Raw genomic sequence first — 25,118 nt, 5'->3', positions numbered from 1 at the left:
CGGTCGAAAATCGAGCTTTGTTAATCTGTGGGAGTGTCTTGGCTCAGCAAATGACCTGTCTCGCAAGTCTGCCAACATACCACGCCCACTCAGCTGTTTCCTTAACCGTCAATAGGTAAAGTTCTTCTCTGTCGCGCTACGCTAATTTATCTACTTCTATTCAACACACCAAAGCGTTTGTAGACGGTATTCGGAGGCCCACTCGTCCAAACCTCCGTATGTGTCAGCCATGTCTCTATCGGACCAAAGCCAACAGTGGTATCCCACCAGCGTACAGGTAACTGTGCTTCAGGCAAGAAGCCTGAGGATAAAGGGAAAAAATGGCACCAACGACGCATACGCCATCATGCAAGTGGCCAAGGATAAATTCTCTACATCGGTGGTAGAAAAGAGCGTGGCACCGGTGTGGAAAGAGGAGGCCACGTTCGAGCTGCCGCTCTTCCACAACGGTAACGCAGAGAAGTGTACGTTGCACGTCCACGTAATGCACCGGGCTCTCGTGGGACCGGACAAGTTGCTCGGGCACGCAGTCATCAACCTGTTGGAGCTCAGCGAGGTTACATCCCGCAATAAGACTGAGTGAGTGTTCGCTTCTCTGTCCAGTAATAATCACAGTTTTCTATTTCTACATTGCTCAAGAAAGTGTTTGCCGTTAGTTACACAATTCCTTTTAAATGAATTATCTCTGTAGTTGTAATAGCCGATCTAAGACAATAATGGAACACCACAATGTCACTGTTGGCCTTCAATAGGGGTTGTAATTATACTGCTCCATATTCCACTTGTGTAATAATCACCCAACTCAACATGCAACAACAATGTTATATAATAATTACAACATTACAGTAAACGAGCAGGCTATAGGCCTAAAGTGTTATCCCACATGGTTTTACTCTGTCAATTCACTCAATATAGTGCAACCTGTTGTTAGAGCCTATGGAATAATATTGATTTCTGCCCTGTTGCTTTTTCATTTCGCTCCTCTTGCCTCCCATTGAGTGACACTGTTTGTTTTGACAGCCTACTGATTTAGCTCATAACAGTGCAGTATGCCAGCAGCACAACACCCCATTTAAGACCATTACCAATACCTCACAAATTGCCTGTCTCCTGTGAGTCATTAGTTCATAGCAGTGTACTCTCCCTTTATGAATATTTGTAAAGGAACTAATTTAGTTGATCACAGGCCTTCTCTCCTAACCATTGGTTTGCAGTACTGAAGCCCTAAAAGAGGGGTTTGTTTGACTGTATTCTACATGTTATAAAAAAGGGAACGTTACATACATCTGTATAGTTCAGTTGTATATATATTGTAATGAAGAGCTGAGTCAGCAGTAAAAGCCTCTGTCAAGCAAAAGCTGAGCCCTGCGGTCATCTGTTCCGAGACGCTCGGTTCTAGAAAAAACACCCTGTTGAAGTCTGGAAGGAAATTAGCGGGAGGGGGGCAGGAAGAGTCAACCAGGGGTCTCAGACCTGTGAGGTGTGTGTGACCATGACTACCCTCTTGGAGGTTACAAAATGAACAATGAACACAATGCTGTGACTGCAGTTTCTTATCTTCAGTGAAGCACTCAATGTGAATCCAAACAGAAAGGCAATAAAAAACAGACCGGCTGCTCACAGAATGACAAATATGATGAATAACTGTATGGGGTGAGAGAGAGCATCACCTCACTATTACTGCAGCGTTGTTGTTGAGAGGACAGCATGGGGAAACGTAGGGCAAGGTTAGTAGTGGTGGCAGCTTTCATTGTTGTCCGTTGTTGTTATTAATTCACAGAAAAATAGAGCAATACATTTGGGAATCGTAAAACAATGTGGTCAGGCTTGTTCAACCAGTCCCTCTAGTTCAGGGCTCTCCAAACCTGTTCCTGGAGACCTACCCTCCTGTTGTAATTAACCTGATTCAGCTTATCAACCAGGTAATTACTAGAATCAGGTGCGCTTGATTAGGGTTAGAAGCACTTTAGAGTATGCGAGCACAGACGTTAGCTTCGCCTAGCCGCGTTCTGCAAGGAGCAAGCCAAACCTATGTATGGGGACGCCTTTAGAGAGTATAGCAGCGGGGGTTTAGTAATTAGGCTGCAGGCTTATTTATTTAGCAACTTCTTGAGAAATATTACATCTCACTAAGCTGTCTCTGGGTATTTCAGTCCTCACACAACATGTGCCCATGTCTTATTTCGCTGCTATACACAGCACCAGGTGATGTGCAGTGCACGCACTTACGTCTGGTAAGTGGACACTCTTGAAAGTGGATATTGCTGGGTCTTGTAATGTGTAAGGAGAGCACTTCTTGGTCACTGTATTAGAATACATCTCCTTTGGTTATTTCATCTTTCTGATGACCTATAAAAAGATCCATCATGATTTGCCATCTCCTTATATAGGATCAGACTTCTCATGTCCTATATAAAGTGCATTCTCCACGATGATAATTGGTTTCATGCTACATGCTTTATCTGAGTAGGAGTTAGTCTGGAGACAGGGCTGAGGATCTCCACGGCTGATCGTTTTTTCCCCCTGTGTGACAATGATAGGTTCATGTGACATTATTGTTATCGTTGCCCTTTAGCTCAAATGCCAAACTTCAGCAGAATATATTTTTTTCTCAGACCTGAATTCTTCCCAGAGCTACTTTCATATGCCATCTTCATAGCCTCTCAAAACTGTTTTTCTATGTCTGGTGAAAGGATGTCCATGGTAACTCACAGGGGGGCAGTATGAAAAAATCTATGCACTAACTGTAAGTCGCTCTGGATAAGAGCGTCTGCTAAATGACTAAAATGTAAATAAAACCTGGTTCATACACCTTATGCATTGTATACAATACTATCAACCTTCGTTTTGAGTTCTTCCGAAAATGTTTTAAAACCTATGAGCAGTATTAAGGGGTTTTTCTCATTGTGTGATCTGCTCTGCTTTCTCAAGGTTGACTATGGAGTACCTGATTTCTGCGGAGGCCAAATCCAGACTTAGCCTCGCATTCCAGAGTGTTTAACGTGAAAAACAAACCAATTATTGACCCTGTACTCCCCCTCTCTCTGGTGGCTTTACCAGCTCTCAAACAGACCGTGTTATGTTTGACTTAAAGCAGAACTCAGTGTTACTGTTTACACAGCCTCATTTCCAATTCTCACTAACCCCTGCCAGCTGCAGCGAGCTTCTACCTCTCTCCCAAACAGATGCAGTTGATTCAGATTCATTCAGACATTTAGTTTTGTCTTTTTCTAAAGGACCAGCTGATTTGCCTTTGAAAAATAAAATGTTTTATTCAAAGAGCAGTTTCATACATTGACACAGCACAAATATCACTCTGGCATTGATTTCTTAGAGATATCAGCGTCAAATCCCTTCCGTGTATGTTACTGATCTGACACATGGATAGATGTAGGGCAGATGTACAATGGGGACCATAAACTATAGACTGTTCTTGAATATTAATGCCTCATGTTGCATATTGTATTAATATAACATCGAGTTTGTTTACATGCACATTAATAATTGAATATTAAACTGATTATGGCAGTAGGCAGAGTATGGCATTTAGTCATGGAAACACCTTACTCTGTTTATCATAATCGGCCTAAAGTCATAATCTAAGTAAGCATACGCCGATTAAACACATGGATTTCTGAGCAATCTTTCGAATTATTAGTACATGTAAACGCCTTAGAGTTAAAGCACATTTTTCTTCATCTCTTTTTTATCACAATGAAGGTACATGGAGTACCTCCTCTGTGTCAAGGGCAAGGCTGTTCATACACAGATACTTTATAAGAGTGACTGCACCAAACACAATTTCATCTGCAACCTTAATATGGTGGCCATATTTTGAATACAGTGAAAAGGCTTTCAGTTAAGTCTCTCTCTGTGAGTGTATGTGCGTGTGTGTGTGAGGGAGAGACTGCTGCATATTGTGATAAGAAAGGTTTGTGTCAAGGAAGGCATTGTTTTATCAGCCATTCAGGGTTACACAGGAAGAAGTATGTGCTGAAAGAGGCGTTAGAATAATAATAGCTTAAATGCTGACTCACACTGTTCCATCTCTTCCCATTAGTCTATCCTGTCTGTGAGCAGCAGTAGTATTGCACATTGTGCTACACACTGGGATATGAGACTGCTGCGTTCAGATGATACGTTGATGCCGGGCCTTTTCATATTAAATTACCCTTTCATTGACTGTTCTATCCTGTTCTTAGTCAGCTAACACCACTACAGTTAACTGTAGCTGTTGTAACTTCCTTTTTACTGATGCTCAGTAAAGTTACTTCTCCTCTAGTTCTTCTCCAATGCCCGGCCCTTCCCTAGCAGGGTGTTGTTCACAAGGGTCTGTTGAGAGGCGTGATATGACGTCCACACAGGCATCAGTGAACAACTACAAGGATTGTCTGGGTGTGTCCTGTTCACTGAGAAACTTTTAAAACAACTTGACATTTTCACAGAGAGAAGAATGAACTGTCCTTTGTTGTCTAACGTCAATTGAATTACAGAGCTATATTGGGATGAAATAATAATTGGCTTCCTGGAAGTGTCCTATCTTTACTGCTTTGGCAATGTAACTTGTGATCGTGCAGCTGTAAGGCCAGAGGTAAGGCCAGAGAGTTGGTTTAGAATGTTTATGTTTACAAAACTACTGAGCTACTAAGTTTAAGGTACTGCGTACAGTATAACGGCTGTGACTGCTATGTGGCCCCTAAGTAGATTCCACAAGCAGGCATGTATTTCCCTGACGTGCTGGCTCAGTACTCCAAACACTAGCAGGGAGGTGTAGAAGGAAAGCATGAGTCTTTGGGTTGTTGTCAGTCACTCAGGAACATGAAAGGAGGGTGTGTGAACCTGCCAAATATTCCAGACTGGATCAGTATTTTTAGACTCAATGGCCTCCCTTATAAAGGCATATATTTGTTAACTAAACAGAATACTTGTTTACCCACACAGTAAGGTACATCAATTATGTAATTTCTCTATTTACATTTCACAGTAATTGACTCAATGGAATGGAGGGACAGGTTGAACAAGCCTGACCACATTGTTTTACGATTCCCAAATGTATTGCTCTATTTTTCTGTGAATTAACAACAACAATGGACAACAATGCAAGCTGCCACCACTACTAACCTTGCCCTACGTTTCCCCATGCTGTCCTCTCAACAACAACACTGCAGTAATAGTGAGGTGATGCTCTCTCACCCCATACAGTTATTCATCATATTTGTCATTCTGTGAGCAGCCGGTCTGTTTTTTTATTGCCTTTCTGTTTGGATTCACATTGAGTGCTTCACTGAAGATAAGAAACTGCAGTCACAGCATTGTTTATTTTGTAACCTCCAAGAGGGTAGTCATGGTCACACACACACCTCACAGGGCTGAGACCCCTGGTTGACTCTCTTCCTGCCTCCAACACTCATTTCCTTCCAGACTTCAGCTGGGTTGTCGAGGAACAGACAACCTCAGGCCTTATGGGTTTTGCTTGAAAGAGACTTTTAACGCTGACCCAGCTCTGCATTGCTCCATTCTAAACTATAAATGAATGATTGTTTTGACTGTTATCACAATATATGTACAACTGAAACATACAGATGTATGAACAGTACCTTCTTTATAACATAATAATGATATGTAAAATACATAGTCAAACAAACCTGCATTTTTTGTTTTATACAACAGGGATTTTTTTTAGGGTCATTGAACCAATCAGCACGACAAGAAATGACTTGATGCAATTCTTTGTTGAACAATTCTTACAATGAGCCTATCTCTTTGTACTCTGGCCTTCTTTTTCTCAGAAGGCATGTTCTATACAAGTGAACCAGTAATAACCACTCATTTTGTGATGTTCTGATTTTATATTTAACGAACTGCATTCATAAAAAGACAAGTGCCTGGGGATTTTGTAAGTCATTAATTAAATATGAACCTAAATTGAGTGTAATTGTAACAGACTCCAACTATATTTTACATGCATAGCTTGTAGCAGGGGTGGAAATTGAGAAAGAAAATCACTCCTAGAACCCTCCAATGTAAAGTCCATGAATTCAGTGTAGAAATCCGCATTTTCACATTGCAAAATGATTTCACTCCCAGAACCCGGTTCCCCCCATTTCCACTCCTGGCCTGTAGTAGTCTATGCAGTACATTTTAAGGCATGGTGTTCAGTCTTAACATACAAGAGTAGTGTGCTACAACTTAGGAGGATGGAAATGATGAAAACAGAAAGACAGACACAATGTTCCTGGTGGTGACCAGTAGAATGCTCAAACACTGACTCACCAGATCGCTTACCACATCATCAGTCATTTCCCCTGGCTCCTCCAGCCTTGGGCCCAAAAAAATAAAGTCTACTGTACTGATCACTGTTTCCATGGAAGGACTCTTTAACATTTCAAAGGAAAAATAGCAGCAGCCCCAACTTACTGGAATTATTCTCTTGGTGGTGAGGCCCAGGGGCTGTTGAATACATGACACGTTCTTTGATCATCAGCCTTCCAACTGCTTATGCAGGCTGTGGTTGTTCAGACAGATCAGTCTGCACAGTGTGTGTTATCTGAAAAGGGTGATGAATGATTACAAATGTCAAATTATTTCTGAGCGCCCTTACAAGTTATTGGAGAAGCTCAGCAGTAATCTAAACAAATAAAACATTATGTTGGTTCTTTCTTTCACTGCCTCACATTCATACACCTTGAGTTCTTGAGACATCTCTCAGATAAGAACAGCATGTGTTTCATACCAATTCTATTCAATGAAATTATTTGATAAATAATACAGACTTTCTCTTAACAGATGGCATAAGCTGTTGGACAAGGCAGGCAAGCCAGACAAAGACAGGGGAGAGGTGCTAGTGGACATCCAGTTTATGAAGAATAACCTGACAGCCAGCATGTTCGACCTCTCTGCTACAGACAAGCCGCGCTCCCGCCTGGGCAAGTTCAAGGACAAGGTTCGAGGCAAGAAGAAGGAGGGTCTGTCGGACTCTGCGTCTGCCGTGGTGCCGTCCTTCACCCAGGTTCTGACGGACAGCGAGGGAGAGGGGGAAGGGGGTGCAGATAAAGGAGAGAAAAAGAAGAAGAACAATCTGAAGTCTCTGTTTTCTCCCAAGTCTAACCTGCAGCGTCATGGACTGTCTCAGTCCATGTCTGTCCTGGGCCCTCTGCCTGAGAAGAACTCCTCACTGAGTGGCAGCCGCTCCTCAGGCCTCAATGTGGACTCCTCTGAAGGTGAGCATCATCACAGACTGTCCTTCCATTTTTAAATATAGCATTATCTATTCGAAAACCTATGTTACACTATGTGTTTACAAATCAAACTTTCCCCCCTGTTTTTTCTTTCTCATCCACAGGTAAAAATAAATTCAAGTTTCTGACCCATAAGCGCACAGGCAGTTCCGACAGTAAGGCTTCTCAGGGCTCCCTGTCTCTGGGGCGCTCTAAGGTCCCTGCCCCGCTTGCAGAACAGAGTAACCTGTGCATCAACGGCAGTCACGTGTACACAGAAGAGCCCCAGTCCCGGAGCGCACGCACCGGCTCCACCTTCAGCCTTGCCAGCTCAGGCCGCGGCTCCATGGAAGACCTGCGCAGGGCCCAGGGCCGTAAGAGCTCCAGCACCTCCATGGACTCTCTCACGGCCCTGAAGCAGCCCTCACCCTGGGCAGAGGAGGAAGAGGAGGAGGAAGAAAGATTTAAGATGGGTGAGGAGATGAAGAGAAAGGAAGAGCAGGAGAGAAAGAAGTTAGAGGAGGAAGAGGGGATGAGGAAGGAGGAACAAGAGAAAAGGAGGATTGGGGAGGAGGAAGAAAGACTTCGGTTTGAGGAGGAGAGGATACGGATTGAAGAGGAGAAGATGAGGTTTGAGGAGGAAGAGAAAAGAAGGAAGGAGGAACAGGAAAACAGAAAGAGGATTGAGGAGGAAAATATTAGGGTTGAGGATGAAAGTAGAATGATGGAAGAAGAAGAGAGGAAGAGGAGACTGAAGGAGGAGGGAGAGGAGAGGGTGAAGAAGAAAGAACAGGAAATGAGTAGGTTAGAGGAGGAAATAGAGGAACAAGAGAGGTGGGAAGAAGAGGAAAGAATGAAGAGGGAGGATAGCCTGAGAAAGGAGGACGAGAGGAAAATGAGGGAGGTGGAGGAGGAGGAGGAGAGGGTTAAGGAGGAGGAAGAAAGGATTAGGAGAGAACAAGCGGAAGATATGCAAAGAAGGGAGGAACGGGAGAGGAAGATGAGGGAGGAGGAAGAAAGAGTGAAGAGAGAGCAGGATAGGCTGAGAAAGGAGGAAGAGAGAAGGATGAGGGAGGAGGAAGAAAGAGTGAGGAAGGCCGAGGAGGATGATGGGCTGAGAGAGGAAGAGAGAAGGATGAGGGAGGAGGAAGAAAGAGTGAAGCAAGAGCAGGATAGGCTGAGAAAGGAGGAAGAGAGAAGGATGAGAGAGGAGGAAGAAAGAGTGAGGAAGGCCGAGGAGGATGATAGGCTGAGAGAGGAAGAGAGAAGGATGAGGGAGGAGGAAGAAAGAGTGAAGCAAGAGCAGGATAGGCTGAGAAAGGAGGAAGAGAGAAGGATGAGAGAGGAGGAAGAAAGAGTGAGGAAGGCCGAGGAGGATGATAGGCTGAGAGAGGAAGAGAGAAGGATGAGGGAGGAGGAAGAAAGAGTGAAGCGAGAACAGGATAGGCTGAGAAAGGAGGAAGAGGAGAGGAAGATTAGGGAAGAGGAAGAAAGAGTGAGGAAGGCCGATGAGGAAGATAGGCTGAGAGAGGAACATAGAAGGATGAGGGAGGAAGAAGAAAGAGTGACGAGAGAGCAGGATAGGCTGAGGAAGGAGGAAGAGGAGAGGAAGATTAGGGAGGAGGAAGAAATGCTAAGGAGGGAAGAGGAGGATGATATGCAGAGAAAGGAAGAAGAGCAGAGGAAGATTAGGGAGGAGGAAAAAATAATAAAAATGTTAGAGGAGGAGAGGCTGAGGAAGGAGGAAGCAGAAAGAGTGAGGCTTGAAGAAGAAAGGGAAAATGAACAGGAGAGAAGGAGGGATAAGGAGCAGAGAGAACTGATGGAGGCGAAAGAGAGATTTAGGGTGGAGGAAGAAAATATGAAAAAAGAGGAGTTGAGACAGGAAGAGAGGATGAGAGAGGAAGAGAAAAGGAGAAATGCACAGATGGAGGAAGAGAAGGAGAGTGTACCGTTGGAGGAAGTTGAGAAACAGATGGAACAGAATAGCGAGGCAAAGGCCACCTTGTGCAATAATCCTTTTGAGGAAGTTTCTCCCACCAGTTCATTTGATGACACCTCTTCAAATAACCTGTTTGAGGAGAGCCCTATGACCTCCTCTACTGGACCAATCAGCTGCCGGATAAATAAAGGATCAGCAGTCAAGCCAAGGTCAGTCAGACAAACACACACACACACACACTGTCTCTTAGCCCTTGGGTGCCATAAATTATGGATGCACTATTTATTTAGTCTCCAAAAGCAGCAGGGGGAAAACACCCAAGTTTCTTCTGGAACCCCCTGAGATCTCTCCTCTCATCCACACACACGAACCTTCCCTCTCTCATATCCTCAGATTCTCTGATTCAGACATCTCATTTCATCATCTAACAAAACAATGTCAATTATGCTAACATTCTCTTTCCTCTGTGCTGTCAGAGCAGGGTGGCACAAGTCAGATATATGTGGAAAACCTGCCAACTTGTCTGAGATAGACTTTTATACCACCAGTTAATCAAGGGAGGCAACAAGCCCTTTATGGCTGTGGCACAGTGTAGCTGCTTGTAGAGACTCAGCTGGATGTAATTGGGATGGTTTTATTGGATGTTTACTGCTGTCGTACAAAATTGAGATTTGAGCAGAAAACCTGTTGCCTTATCAAAGACTTTGGTATAGGATAGTGTTCTGTAGAGAATATTAAGTTAGTCTCAGTGTGTTGGCGTCATGGCCATTTGGTGTTAAGGGAGTGTGTAAGCAAGATGTCATGGTATCTGTTGGCTTGTGGTGCTTGACACTACTCCAACATGCACATCTCATTAAAGCACAATCCCTTCAAGTAATCTAACACCTTCATGAAAATTGCGGTGCAGTGGAAAAGGTGGATGTGCGTGTTCGTTTTGGAAACCTTTGGCTCAGCTAGTATTGGCTGCTACTCCCATGAATCATAGCTTGTTATACAGTTTCTACAGATGTCATATTAAAGGTGTTACAGCGAGACACAAAGCATTAGGTGATTGAAGTTTTTAACTAGGGTGTTGATGTTGAATGACTCATGAGTATGTATGCTGATAAGGCTGAAACAAACCAACAGGATGATATGACTCAGTGTAGTGAAGCAAGGTTGTTTCGTAATGTGAACAGGCAATGGTTCAGAGGCTGTAAAGATGCTTTATCTTTTTTATTTCTCATTTTGATCTAGGTTTCATTCATGTTTTGTTATTTTAAATCTACATGTAAAACCTTTCTGTGTGTTTGTGTTACTAACCATTATAATTAACCTTCATGTCCCTCTCATAAGACCTAATAAAATGAAATTCCTCCCACTTTCTCTTGTCTGTTGAGTTACTAGCAACTAGTAACAACTTTTATGTAACACATCTGTAGTTTGTAGTTTGCATTGTCTACCTGTCCGCTAACTGGAATGTGTCTGTGTGTGGATTCCAACAAGACTTTTGTTTTTGTTGAGAAAAGAAAAAGAAAAAAATGGAATAACTTCAATTTAGCATTTTTTATTTCATAACATTTCATCATTTATTTTTAGAAACAAATTCTATGTTCTTTAAAAAGTTGTAAAGGTTTTTCCATTTTCAATGTGTGGTAGTTCGATATTGTCATCAGCAACAACAAAAAATCTCACTGCACCCTACCCTTCCTAACCCTGCTCTTCCAGACCCTCTTCATGGGGGAACCCTTCAAAGCCTGTTATATCTTCCAACCCCTTCTTATCGTCCTCGTCTCCTGAACTGGAGAGTTCTATGGACTCCCCCAGAGGCGATGGGGAAACCAGAGATGCTATTGACCCGTCTACTGAGCTGATGGAGAAGAAAGTCCCTACCCCTCTTGCCCCCAACAAACAGCGCTGGGCTCGTAAGGACAACTGGTCTAGTAAGGCCAAATCTCATTGTGCCACACCTAAACTCACTAAAACAAAGCCAACAAAACCGCCCCCTCCCCTCAGACGTCACTCTTCCACGTCATTGGTGGGAAGTTGGGATGACCAGGGGAGTGTTAGTGGTAAGGACCATTCCAGTGTCAGACAGGATAAGGGTCCTGCTCCACTGCCTCCAGACAACCAGCGATGGGCTCGTAAGGACAACTGGCCTAGTAAGTCCAACCCAGATTCTGCCAATTCTACCCTCACCCAAATAAAGCCAACAAAACCGCACCCTCCTCCAAGACGCAACTCTGCCACGTCCATGGTGGGAAGTGAACATGACCAGCACTTAAATGAGAGTGTTAGTCAGGATGATTCCAGTGTCAGGAGGGACAAGCGTCCTGCTCCACTGCCTCCTGACAGACCAAACCAGGCTCCAAGCGAGACACAGAGGGACCAGAGTATGACCAGTGTGAATCAGGGACATAAGGACAGAGTGGGTGCCTCCATGTCCAAGGTCTCTCAACGTGTGGTACAGATGATCACACCACTGACATCTTCCTCCACAGCTACAACAGAACACATCAGTGGAGGCCAGAGCTCTTCCCACCATGGGAACCAAGCAGGGGAATCCATGCCATCTGCCATTGGGGGGTTGATTGTTGCGAAACACAATAAAGGTCCAGCACCCTCGAGGCCCCAGCACCCTCCAGGGAAGACGATGCCAAAAGCTGATGTGTTAGATGAGCAATCAAATACTGATGAACATGAATCTTCGGTTGAGTTTGAGTTTGATCCAAATAATCCCTTTGCAGAAGACTGCAGAATGGAGAAGTCCTCTGGACGTGGTGAAGAACAGAGTCTAACTGGTGAGCGTCAGGAGAGCCTGGACTCTCACAATCAACAGAGTTGTACCTCCACAGATGCAGATCTAGGTCTGTTTCAGAAGAGTGTGGTTGGGGACACAACTGAGCTTCCAACACCAGATGTTCTGCCAGCTGAGGATGGCTCCTGTCCCAACAAAAGCACATCAGCGAAACGGGTCCGTGCTCCCTTGCCTCCAGTGAAGAAAACATCCACCTTTAGAGAGGAAGGAACTGGTAAACAGAGTTCTGGAAAACTACAAAGCCCAGGGGCTCCCACTTCGAGTAAGCTTTCCTCAGGTATCTCAGTAAAAACGCAGAGTGGCGGGGTGGGTGTGGCACTACCATGTGTTACCGTTGCCCAGCCCCCATGTGTACCCTCACCGGCCCCCTCCTCCCTACCCCACCCCGAGCCCCTGAAGGGATCAGGGGGCAGGAGAGACTGCCCTCCCCAGACAACAAGCTCTGTCCCTGGCCAGAAGACCCTGCTTCATGCTGGAGCTCTGCCCTCCATTGCAGAGCAGTGCAGTGGAGAGGAGGCGGGAGGGAGTGGGGACAGGCCTGCCTCAAGCACACGCAGGTGAGAGAGATCTCAGCCTTTTCCTGTAGCGTGTAGCAGCTATGTACTGTCCACCAAACCTCTCCTGTCTCCTGTAGAATGTACTGTATTTAGAATTACTAAACCTCCCCAATCGCTTGTAAAATGCATTGTTCGAGAACACTTAATGAATGTGACCCTGGTAAAACTCTTCTACTCTCTTATCAAATGTTTAGCTGCACTTTCCTGAATTAAAACACTAACTTATGACTAGGTTGTATTTGCAATACTTTCATTATGCAAACAAAATCATAGCTGGTACTACTTTATTAATTATTATATAATACTATAATTGTTATGGAGTTTAGCATAAAGCAAAAGGAACATAGCTTCCAAGAGAAATTAGCAGTATATTATGTCATCAAATAGCACTTAGCTACTAAGTAATTACTGCAGATGTAATTTTTCTCTGCTAGTTGTTTAATTGCGATGTCATTCACACAATGCCCTCGGCCAGTATGAATCATGTCTATAGAAATGCCAGCCTTTCTAGCTTTCATTGCTTTTTGTCATGTTATTTTTCCTGTAGAATCTCAGACAAAGCTCAGTGGAGCCTGTAAAATGCCATTACTGAGAGCGTGTGTACACTGTGGCTCCTCTGCAGTCTAACCTTATCTAAGAGGGATAGAAGAGTACAGATACGCTTGTCATTGTGTCATGTATGATGGGAATGAGTCAATTGTAAAGAAGAACCCTGCTCGGATTTCTTGTCATGTCTAACTGATCGAACAAATCATTTCCCACTGTTGGCAGCAAGCTTCAGCTCTTTTTTTTCTGTGCTAGGAGACCGATAATAATTAGACCTGCTTTTTGAGAAAAGGCAATTATCCAGATATCCCCCACATCCACCTGCTGCATCCCCTCTAATAACACAATACTTTTCAGAAAAGTTTGAGCCTCTCTCACTGTCGCTGTCTTCCTGTCTATCTCGATTCAGGCCACACCCAGTAAAGCCCTTGCGCTCCCTGGAAAACCAGCCAGCCTCCGACATCCAAGAGGGACAGGCTGGCAAATCTACACGGATCCTCGGTGGCCTTCAAGAGAAGATGAAGGTATTTTAAAGAAATATACAGTCAGCTCCATAATTATTGGCACCCTTGATAAAGATGAGCAAAAAATACTGTATAAAATAAATAATACAAATACTGAGCTGTATTATATTAATACGCTTGCTCAGAGAAAGCGATTTTGTTTAACAAGTAATAAAAAAATCTATAAAAAAAGATAGGGGTCAAAATCATTGGCACCCATATTTTCAATACTTTAGCGCCCTCCCCTTGTGAAGATAATGAGGCTTTTTCTCAAATGTTTTATAAGATTGGAGAACACGTTGGGAGGGATCTTAGACCATTCCTCTATACAGAATATTTTCGAGATCCTTGATATCCTTCGTCTGCTCTTATGGACTGCCCTCTTCAATTCAAACCACAGGTTTTCAATGGGTTCCAAGTACGGAGACTGAGATTGCCATTGTAAAATGTTGATTGTGCAGTCAATTAACCATTTCTTTGTGGATTTTGATTAGTGCTTGAGGTTGTCTTGCTGGAAGATCCAATTGCGGCCAGGTGTTTTAGTTTAAATGTCCTGGTACTTGGTAAAGTTCATGATGCCGTTGACCTTAACAAGGGCCCCAGGACCAGTATAAGCAAAATAGCCCCATAACATCAAAGATCCACCACCATCTTTTACCGTAGGTAAGAAGTACTTTTCTGCATACAGTGTATGCTTCTGTTTTTCAATGCCAAACCCACTGCTGGTGTACGTGGCCAAAGAGCTCTATTTTCATGTCATCTGACCATAGCACCAGTTTCAATCCAAGTGCCAATGCTGTTTATCAAACTCCAGGCATTGACATTTGTTGGATGACACGAAAATACAGCTCTTTGGCCACGCACACCAGTGGTGGGTTTGGCATTGAATAACAGAAGCATATGCAGAAAAGTACCTCAAGATTCTGTATGGAGGAATGTTCTATGATTGGCTCTATTTAAGGCTGGCGTTAAGCCAGCACAATTGTCAAACGCACGCTTGTTTGCAATTTCGAACTGTTAAAGTCAACGCTGTTCTATTTTTGAACCCAAGTGCCAGGATTGGTAATTTACCTGTCTTATTTGAGCTCGCTTGCGCTTAGGTGGGAGGGGTGGCAATATCTGAGGTGTGTCCTTAAAAACGTGCCCCAAAGTGCCAATATCAGCATAGCCTCCCCTCCTCTCAATGAAGGAAAATAATGTGTCATACCCAATTCGCCAAGTAGTCAAGACTATTGATTAAGGGTTTTGCTCGTGAGACCACTTTTAAATAAATCTCAATCACCAAAGTTGTATTAAAAGTTCAAGTTTGTCAGCAGCAAAACAGTGAGCAGACATCCACTTCCCACTGGGCACAAACTGGTTGAATCAACGTTTCCATGTCATTTCAACCCCCAAAAATATATGTGATGACGTTGAATCAACGTGAAAAACTGATTGGATTTGAAAAAAATCATCAAAGTAAAGGCTTTTTTTCCCTTCTTTTTTTTACTCTACTTTTAACCTGAATCCAATGACATGGTGATTGTTTTTGTTGATTTCACGTTAGTTGACAACTCAGCCAAATGTAAATAAAAACTAGACGTTGAACTGACTCTCTATGTAGGCTATTATATGTCTTGCTACTTGCTTAGCAAGTACCACTTCCTCCTGATTCATCTCACACCGAGGCTCAAACCCAGAACCACGTGACCGCCCTCCTGAAGCGTCTTACCGGTCGACGCCACACGAAAGAGGAGGAGATCAGTTAAAGAAGGATTTTTAAGCCTTTAGATAATTCAGACATGGCTTGTGTATGTGTGCCATTCAGAGGGTGAATGGGCAAGACAAAAGATTGAAGTACTTTTGAACGGGGTATGGTAGTAGGTGCCAGGTGCACCGGTTTGAGTGTGTCAAAAACTGCAACGCTGCTGGGTTTTTCATGCTCAACAGTTTCGCGTGTTTATCAAGAATGGTCCACCACCCAAAGGACATCTATGCAACTTGACACAACTGTGGGAAGCATTGGAGTCTACATGGGCCAGCATCTCTGTGGACGCTTTTGACACATTGTATAGTCCATGCCCTGATGAATTGAGGCTGTTCTCAGTCCAAAAGGGGATGTAACTCTATATTATTCGTACAATGTTATGAATTGCAATTTGTTCAATATGTTACGAATTAGCTAAACGTATGATATGTTACGAATTCCAATTAGTTGTGGCTAACGCTAACGTTAGCTAGGTGGCTAACGTTAGCTAGGCTAAGGGTTAATGTTAAGGTTAGGAGTTAGGTTAAAGGGTCAAGGTTAGGGTTACGGGAAGGGTTAGCTAACAAGCTAAGTAGCTAAAAAGTAGTCTGTTTCAAGTTTTTTTTTTTATGTCAAGTACAGTGAAATGCCTTTCTTGCAGGCTTCAAACCCAACAATGCAGTAATCAATATCAATGAAGCACTAAGAATAACATAAGGTAGAACAAAAACACACAAGAAAGAAAGAAGCTATATACAGGGTCAGTTCCAATACCATATTTACAATGTGCAGGGATACTGGAGTGATAGACGTAGATATGTATAGGGGTAAGGTGATTAGGCATCAGGATATATGATAAACAGAGTAGCAGCAGTGTAAATTATGATTGTATGTGAGTGTGTGTGTGGAGTCAGTATAAATGTGTCTGCATGTTATGTGTGTGTTGGAGTGTCAGTGTGCATAGAGGGTCAACTCAGTCCGTGCAGCCAGTCTGTTAGCTATTGGCTTGGGGAAACAGTGGCTTTTGAAACTATTCACCCCCCTTGGCATTTTTCCTATTTTGTTACCTTACAACCTGGAATTAAAATTGATTTTTGGGGGTTTGTATAATTTGATTTACACAACATGCCTACCACTTTTGAAGATGCAAAACATTTTTGTGTGAAACACACAAGAAATAAGACAAAAAAACTGAACTTGAGCGTGCATAACTATTCACCCCCCCAAAGTCAATTCTTTGTAGAGCCACCTTTTGCAGCAATTACAGCTGCAAGTCTCTTGGGGTATGTCTCTATAAGCTTGGCACATCTAGCCACTGTGATTTTTGCCCATTCTTCAAGGCAAAACTGCTCCAGCTCCTTCAAGTTGGATGGGTTCTGCTGGTGTACAGCAATCTTTAAGTCAAACCACAGATTTTCAATTGGATTGAGGTCTGGGCTTTGACTAGGCCATTCCAAGACATTTAAATGTTTTCCTTTAAACCACTCAAGTGTTGCTTTAGCAGTATGCTTAGTGTCATTGTCCTGCAGGAAGGTGAACCTCGTCCCAGTCTCAAATCTCTGGCTGACTGAAACAGGTTTCCCTCAAGCATTTCCCTGTATTTAGCGCCATCCATCATTCCTTCAATTCTGACCAGTTTCCCAGTCCCTGCCGATGAAAAACATCCCCACAGCATGATGCTGCCACCACCATGCTTCACTGTGGGGATGGTGTTCTCGGAGTGATGAGGTGTTGGGTTTGCGCCAGACAAGCGTTTTCCTTGATGGCCAAAAAGCTCAATTTTAGTCTCATCTGACCATAGTACCTTCTTCCGTATGTTTGGGGAGTCTCCCACATGCCTTTTGGCGAACACCAAACGTGTTTGCTTCTTCTTTTTTTTTAAGTAATGGCTTTTTTCTGGCCACTCTTCCTTAAAGCCCAACTCTGTGGAGTGTACGGCTTAAAGTGGTCCTATGGACAGATACTCCAATCTCCGCTGTGGAGCTTTGCAGCTCCTTCAGGGTTATCTTTGGTCTCTTTGTTGCCTCTTTGATTAATGCCCCCCTTGCCTGGTCAGTGAGTTTTGGTGGGCGACCCTCTCTTGGCAGGTTTGTTGTGGTGCCATATTCTTTCAATTTTTTTATATTGAATTTAATGGTGCTCCGTGGGATGTTCAAAGTTCCTGATATTTTTTTTTATAACCCGATCTTGATCTGTACTTCTCCACACCTGTTTGAAGAGCTCCTTGGTCTTCATGGTGCCGCTTGCTTGGTGGTGCCCTTTGCTTAGTGGTGTTGCAGACTCTGGGGCCTTTCAGAACAGGTGTATGTGTGTATGCATGTATGTATATACAGTGGGGAAAAAACGTATTTAGTCAGCCACCAATTGTGCAAGTTCTCCCACTTAAAAAGATGAGAGGCCTGTAATTTTCATCATAGGTACACGTCAACTATGACAGACAAATTGAGATTTTTTCCTCCAGAAAATCACATTGTAGGATTTTTAATGAATTTATTTGCAAATTATGGTGGAAAATAAGTATTTGGTCACCTACAAACAAGCAAGATTTCTGGCTCTCACAGACCTGTAACTTCTTTAAGAGGCTCCTCTGTCCTCCACTCGTTACCTGTATTAATGGCACCTGTTTGAACTTATCAGTATAAAAGACACCTGTCCACAACCTCAAACAGTCACACTCCAAACTCCACTATGGCCAAGACCAAAGAGCTGTCAAAGGACACCAGAAACAAAATTGTAGACCTGCACCAGTCTGGGAAGACTGAATCTGCAATAGGTAAGCAGCTTGGTTTGAAGAAATCAACTGTGGGAGCAATTATTAGGAAATGGAAGACATACAAGACCACTGATAATCTCCCTCGATCTGGGGCTCCATGCAAGATCTCACCCCGTGGGGTCAAAATGATCACAAGAACGGTGAGCAAAAATCTCAGAACCACACGGGGGGACCTAGTGAATGACCTGCAGAGAGCTGGGACCAAAGTAACAAAGCCTACCATCAGTAACACACTACGCCGCCAGGGACTCAAATCCTGCAGTGCCAGACGTGTCCCCCTGCTTAAGCCAGTACATGTCCAGGCCCGTCTGAAGATTGCTAGAGTGCATTTGGATGATCCAGAAGAGGATTGGGAGAATGTCATATGGTCAGATGAAACCAAAATAGAACTTTCTGGTAAAAACTCAACTCGTCGTGTTTGGAGGACAAAGAATGCTGAGTTGCATCCAAAGAACACCATAACTACTGTGAAGCATGGGGGTGGAAACATCATGCTTTGGGGCTGTTTTTCTGCAAAGGGACCAGGACGACTGATCCGTGTAAAGGAAAGAATGAATGGGGCCATGTATCGTGAGATTTTGAGTGAAAACCTCCTTCCATCAGCAAGGGCATTGAAGATGAAACGTGGCTGGGTCTTTCAGCATGACAATGATCCCAAACACACCGCCCGGGCAACGAAGGAGTGGCTTCGTAAGAAGCATTTCAAGGTCCTGGAGTGGCCTAGCCAGTCTCCAGATCTCAACCCCATAGAAAATCTTTGGAGGGAGTTGAAAGTCTGTGTTGCCCAGCGACAGCCCCAAAACATCACTGCTCTAGAGGAGATCTGCATGGAGGCATGGGCCAAAATACCAGCAACAGTGTGTGAAAACCTTGTGAAGACTTACAGAAAACGTTTGACCTGTGTCATTGCCAACAAAGGGTATTGAGAAACTTTTGTTATTGACCAAATACTTATTTTCCACCATAATTTGCAAATAAATTCATTACAAATCCTACAATGTGATTTTCTGGAGAAAAAAATTCTCATTTTGTCTGTCATAGTTGACGTGTACCTATGATGAAAATTACAGGCCTCTCTCATCTTTTTAAGTGGGAGAACTTGCACAATTGGTGGCTGACTAAATAAAAAATTTCCCCACTGTGTATATATATATTACAGTTGAAGTCAGAAGTTTACATACACCTTAGCCAAATACATTTAAACTCAGTTTTTCACAATTCCTGACATTTAATCCTAGTAAAAATTCCCTGTCTTAGGTCAGTTAGGATCACCACTTTCTTTTAAGAATGTGAAATGTCAGAATAATAGTAGAGAGAATGATTTATTTCAGCTTTTATTTCTATCATCACATTCACAGTGGGTCAGAAGTTTACATGCACTCAATTAGTATTTGGTAGCATTGCCTTTAAATTGTTTAACTTGGGTCAAACGTTTTGGGTAGCCTTCCACAAGCTTCCCACAAGAAGTTGGGTGAATTTTGGCCCATTCCTCCTGACAGAGCTGGTGTAACTGAGTCAGGTTTGTAGGCCTCCTTGCTCGCACACGCTTTTTCAGTTCTGCCCATACATTTTCTATAGGATTGAGGTCAGGGCTTTGTGATGGCCACTCCAATACCTTGACTTTGTTGTCCTTAAGCCATTTTGCCACAACTTTGGAAGTATGCTTGGGGTCATTGTCCATTTGGAAGACCCATTTGCGACCAAGCTTTAACTTCCTGACTGATGTCTTGAGATGTTGCTTCAATATATCCACATAATTTTGCTTCCTCATGATGCCATCTATTTTGTGAAGTGCACCATTCCCTCCTGCAGCAAAGCACCCCCACAGCATGATGCTGCCACCCCCGTGCTTCACGGTGGGATGGTGTTCTTCGGCTTGCAAGCTCTCCCCTTTTCCTCCAAACATAACTATGATCATTATGATCAGTTATTTTTGTTTCATCAGACCAGAGGACATTTCTCCAAAAAGTACAATCTTTGTCCCCATGTGCAGTTGCAAAGCGGTTTTTTCCTTGCTGAGTGGCCTTTCAGGTTATGTCGATATAGGACTCGTTTTACTGTGGATATAGATACTTTTGTACATGTTTCCTCCAGCATCTTCACAAGGTCCTTTGCTGTTGTTCTGGGATTGATTTGCACTTTTCGCACCAGGAGACAGAACGCGTCTCCTTCCTGAGCGGTATGATGGCTGCGTGGTCCCATGGTGTTTATACTTGCATACTATTGTTTGTACAGATGAACGTGGTACCTTCAGGCGTTTGGAAATTGCTCCCAAGGATGAACCAGACTTGTGGAGGTCTACAATGTTTTTTCTGAGGTCTTGGCTGATTTCTTTTGATTTTCCCATGATGTCAAGCAAAGAGGCACTGAGTTTGAAGGTAGGCCTTGAAATACATCCACAGGTACACCTCCAATTGACTCAAATGATGTCTATTAGCCTATCAGAAGCTTCTAAATCCATGACCTAATTTTCTGGAATTTTCCAAGCTGTTGAAAGGCACAGTCAACTTAGTGTATGTAAACTTCTGACCCACTGGTGCTGGATGGCAGGGAGCTCGGCCCCAGTGATGCGCTGGGTTGTCCGCACCACCTTCTGTAGCACCATGCGAATGAGGGTGGTGCTGTTGCCATACCAAGCAATGATGCAGCCAGTTAAGATTCTCTCAATGGTGCAACTGTAGAACCTTTTGAGGATTTGAGGGCCCATGCAAATCCTTTTCAACCTTGCGCCTTCTTCACGACTGTGCGCGTGTGAGTGGACCATTTTAAGTCCTTAGTGATTTAGACACCGAGGATCTTGAAGCTCCTGACCCACTCCACTGCAGCCCCGTTGATGTGGATGGGGGCGTGCTCGCGCCCCCCATTTCCTGTAGTCCACGATCAGTTCCTTGGTCTTACTGACGTTGAGGGAGATGTTGTTGTCCCAGCACCCCACTGTCGTGTCGTCAGCAAACTTGATGATGGTGTTGGAGTTGTGTCCACACAGTCGTGGGTGAACAGGGAGTACAGGAGGGGACTAAGCACACACCCCTGTTGGGTCCCGAGGGTCAGCGTGGCGGAGGTGAAGTTGCCGACCCTCACCACCTGGGGTTGGCCCGTCAGGAAGTCCAGGATCCAGTTGCAGAGGGAGTTGTTCAGTCCCAGGGTCCTAAGCTTGGAGGGAACAATGGTGTTGTACGCTGAGCTGTAGTCAATGAACAGCATTCTCACATAACTTTGCACCTACTTTGCAGGGGAAGGGGAAGCTAACATGCTAAGTAGTTGCAAGGTAGCTAAAAAGTAGTTGCAAAGTTGCTAAAATGCTAAAGTTGTCCATGATGAGATTCGAACAAGCAACCTTTGGGTTGCTAGACGTTCACGTTATACAGTCGACCAGCTTCCTTACTTTTATTTTTGCCTTAAGTAACCTTCTGTCTTATGTAACCATACCAATTGTAACATATACTAATTTGAGTGACCCGGATTTACATTTACTATGTTACGTCTATGAGACCAGGCTGCTAAGACGTCTGTCCTCAAAACAGTTTGTTATGGACTTGGGCTCATGTACAACGCACTTAATGAACTTGCCCTGTCCGAGTGTAGCCTTTGTTTTGCAAGATCACATAGGCCTAGTATTTTACAGAACCGAATATAATAGCATAGTAGTAGGCCTATATTACTGTTACACCAAAAACACCTCCTCAGTCATTTTTTATGACTTTTAGGATTCTCGCTGAATAGTCAGTCTAGTTTTTTTCCTTTTGCGGCCAAAACTCAACAGAGCGCGCAACTAGGCAGGATGTATGCTTAGATAGAAACAAAATACAAGAAAGGCTAATAGTTTAACACCATCTGCTCTAATTAGTTTACGGAACAGTAATTCAAGAAGATCTAAATGCATATTCCATGAAACAGATTGAGATCAAATGATTGGCATGGATTTTGGACATTTCACCGGTAAAACTTGAATAATTATCCTTCACGATTGACAGTGGTGATGGCATATTTTGAAATAGGTATGCCTAACTTGGTGTTTGAGGGTATTAAAAATAGAAGCATTTATTGAGACAATATGTGTGGGCATAGGGACACGTTGCAATTGGAGGATGCATTATTCTATAATGATATTCAATCGGCTACATCTGTCTTACAAACTTTGATTGAGAAATGATGACGTCATTTTAAAAAACGAATGCGTTCCCGCACCTAAAAGAATGGCACTACACCCCTCTGTATGTGTACTGAATAATCAGACCCCATTGTGTCTAAGAAGAAAAGGTGCTATCTAGAACCTAAAAGGGTTCTTTGGCTGTCCCCATCGGAGAACCCTTTGAAGAACCCTTTTTGATTCCTTTCCACAGAGGGTTCTACATGGAACCCATAAGGGTTATCCTATGTGGACAGCCGACGAACACTTTTGGAACCCCTTTTTCTAAGAGTGTGGGAAAAGTGTGCATGTTTTTTTTTTTCTTTTTTTTTTTTTTTGTCATTTAGCAGACACTCTTATCCAGAGCGACTTACAGTTTAGTAAGTGCATACATTTTCATACTGTTCATGTGTTAATATGCACAGCAGGGGCTCTTTTTGATAGTATGATCATAATAATCTTATGCAATTAAGGTACCAGGATATATTTGAAATCAACCCCTCAGGCACCTCATGCAAATGTCCTGTGCTGCTGTTTCAAATTATCCAACAAGTTCTTTGATGCACAGTTGGTTTTAATGAAACATTAGTACAATAAATTCCCATTCTTGCTACGTGCACGCGGGCACACGCGTAGCACGCACAAACACAGTCGCAACAAGCCCTCCCACCAAATGCTCCCTGGAAAGAATTGCCACAGATTAATGTATCTATTCTACAACCCTTGCAAACACGTTCTTTCTCTTTTCAATGACGCACCTTAAGCTCACTGTGAATAACACTGGGCTTTGCCTATCATGTTGGGATCTGAGACATAAGAGGTCTAACAGAGTTCTCACAAAGCTGTCAGAGCTCACAGATTTCACAAACCTCTCTCTGAGTCGCTGTGCCCACATCATAGGCACCATTACTTTTTATAATGGAGATTTAGGTAACACTGCACCCACCCAATGCCCTCCATTATAAGTGTTTGAAAGCTAGAACTTGAATGTTTTCTGCTAATGTAAAGAAACAGACAGGAGCACTGGTTGGGTGTTTTCAAGTTTTGCTATATTTTTTAAGGTGCTCTTTGTAAGGGTTTGTGCATAGTTAAAACATTGCTTTATAGGGAAAGGGGGATACCTAGTCAGTTGCACAAATTAATGCATTCAACCAAAATGTTTCTTCCACATTTAACCCAACCCCTCTGAATCAGAGAGGCGTGGGGGGCTGCCTTAATCGACGTCATCGGTGCCCGGGGAGCAGTTGTTGTTCGGGGTTAACTGCCTTGCTCAAGGGTAGAACGGCAGATTTTTCCACCTTGCTGGCTTGGGGATTGAAACCAGTGACCGTTCAGTTACTGGCCCAACGCTCTTAACCGCTAGGTTACCTGCCGCCATACATTATCGATAATGCATGGCATACAGTATCTTTGGAGAAGTCTGATAGTACCACCTCCATTCTCTCCCTTTCCTTCTAGGGCAAAGACACAGGGGTCAAAGGTCCCTACTCCCAGCTGACCCAGGAAGAGCTGATCTCCCTGGTGGTGAAGCAGCAGGAGCAGCTCTCCAAAAGGGATGACAAGATCAAGGAGCTGGAGCAGTATATTGACAACCTGCTGGTGCGCATCATCGAGGAACAACCCAGTATCCTGATGTCCATGAACTCACTCAAATGAGAACTCTAGAAATATATATTACTCCATCCTGTTCCTAATCTTTCAGAGCAGGGCTTTCCTAAAATGTTTATCTTCCTCAATGCCCATGTATTGGGCTGTTTGAAGATTTCTGGCTTTCGTCCCAAATAACTTTGAATTCACCTGACACCCATGTATACCATACCAAGCACTGGATTTGTCTGTTCCTACTGAACATATGTACTTTTGATTGTTCATTACATTTTGTCTAAAGGGTTTCTTAAAAACTACAACTTTATGGTTTGTAAAGACAGTATAAGAACAAAACCAAGCACAAGTCTACATAGGCCTGTGGGAAGTTGCTTTACATTTTTGACAGTTAGTTTTTTCTTAGTATTAACGTTTTGATTTTCTTTCCATGAGTATGATATTCTATTAATGTTTTGATTTTCTTGAGATGAGTATGATATGAAGGTTAAATCCAGAGCAACGACACTGAAGAATGAATTGAATAGTAATGAATAAAAAAATGAATAATGAAAGCTCCAACAGAACAGTAGAGTTTGCATATTTGGTAACACTTTATGTAAAGCAGACAGACCGGTATAATAAGGGGTCATACATGCTTATGACAAGTATTACAATTAATTATAATCACATAATTAGTAATACCTGCCGGTGAAGTTTTACTTTGTATTGCTTGTCTATGAGGTACAGATATTATTCCCTGATACTGTATAACTCATGTAAAATGTTGTACATATTGAGATGTCCTTTTCCTATATTGTCAACTTTATGTTGAATCACTTTGAAGAGGAAATAATTGACAAATTGCTAGTCTGAGATAAACATGGATTGATAATTAATACAATTTAGACTACAGATAAACCAGGTTTACTGGGATGTGTGGACTATGCCTTTTGATTAATGCACTCGATTCATTGCTATCTCACTGACAGGTGCACCTCCAGAAACAAATTGCATGGGTGTAACCTATAGACACTGTTCAAAGTGGCATTTCCTTATGAAGAAAGCTATTGGGATTCAGAGACTGTTTTCTTACACCAGCTACCACTGGCCATAGGTAGATAGCAAGATGTGTCAGAGTATGTTGGTCTGCCTTTGGTCATAAGAAGGATTACTGTATAGTTGGGTGAAAGTTAATCTCAGACACCCAGAACTAAAATCTCACGTAATTGCGTCAGATGCTCAATTACATCTGTCCACGAGAGATAGGTGAAAGTCAGAAAGTGTCTATTTGGTCCATGTATAGCCTATTCTACAATGATAAAATAAAGAGTTATTTTCAATCAA

At 43.1% G+C, this 25,118-nt stretch overlaps 1 protein-coding gene across 2 annotated transcripts; it reads left to right on the top strand.

The window, feature by feature from the left end:
- Positions 1-73: 73 nt before the first annotated feature.
- LOC121582382 (rab11 family-interacting protein 1) lies at positions 74-25,118 on the top strand. Of its 2 annotated transcripts, XM_041898124.2 has the most exons (6): positions 74-579; positions 6,787-7,220; positions 7,343-9,368; positions 10,867-12,513; positions 13,469-13,583; positions 23,649-25,118. In XM_041898124.2, the coding sequence occupies exons 1-6, from the start codon at positions 230-232 to the stop codon at positions 23,844-23,846; spliced, it is 4,770 nt and encodes a 1,589-aa protein (XP_041754058.2). In that variant the 5' UTR covers positions 74-229; the 3' UTR covers positions 23,847-25,118. The 2 variants fall into 2 exon arrangements, with proteins under 2 accessions (XP_041754058.2, XP_041754059.1); XM_041898125.2 differs by lacking the exon at positions 10,867-12,513 and having other exon boundaries at positions 79-579.

This window comes from Coregonus clupeaformis, chromosome 15, assembly GCF_020615455.1.
Source record: "Coregonus clupeaformis isolate EN_2021a chromosome 15, ASM2061545v1, whole genome shotgun sequence".
Classification (NCBI taxonomy): domain Eukaryota; kingdom Metazoa; phylum Chordata; class Actinopteri; order Salmoniformes; family Salmonidae; genus Coregonus; species Coregonus clupeaformis.
The sequence above is the reverse complement of the archived record's forward strand: the minus strand, read 5'-3'. Positions and strand labels throughout refer to the sequence as shown.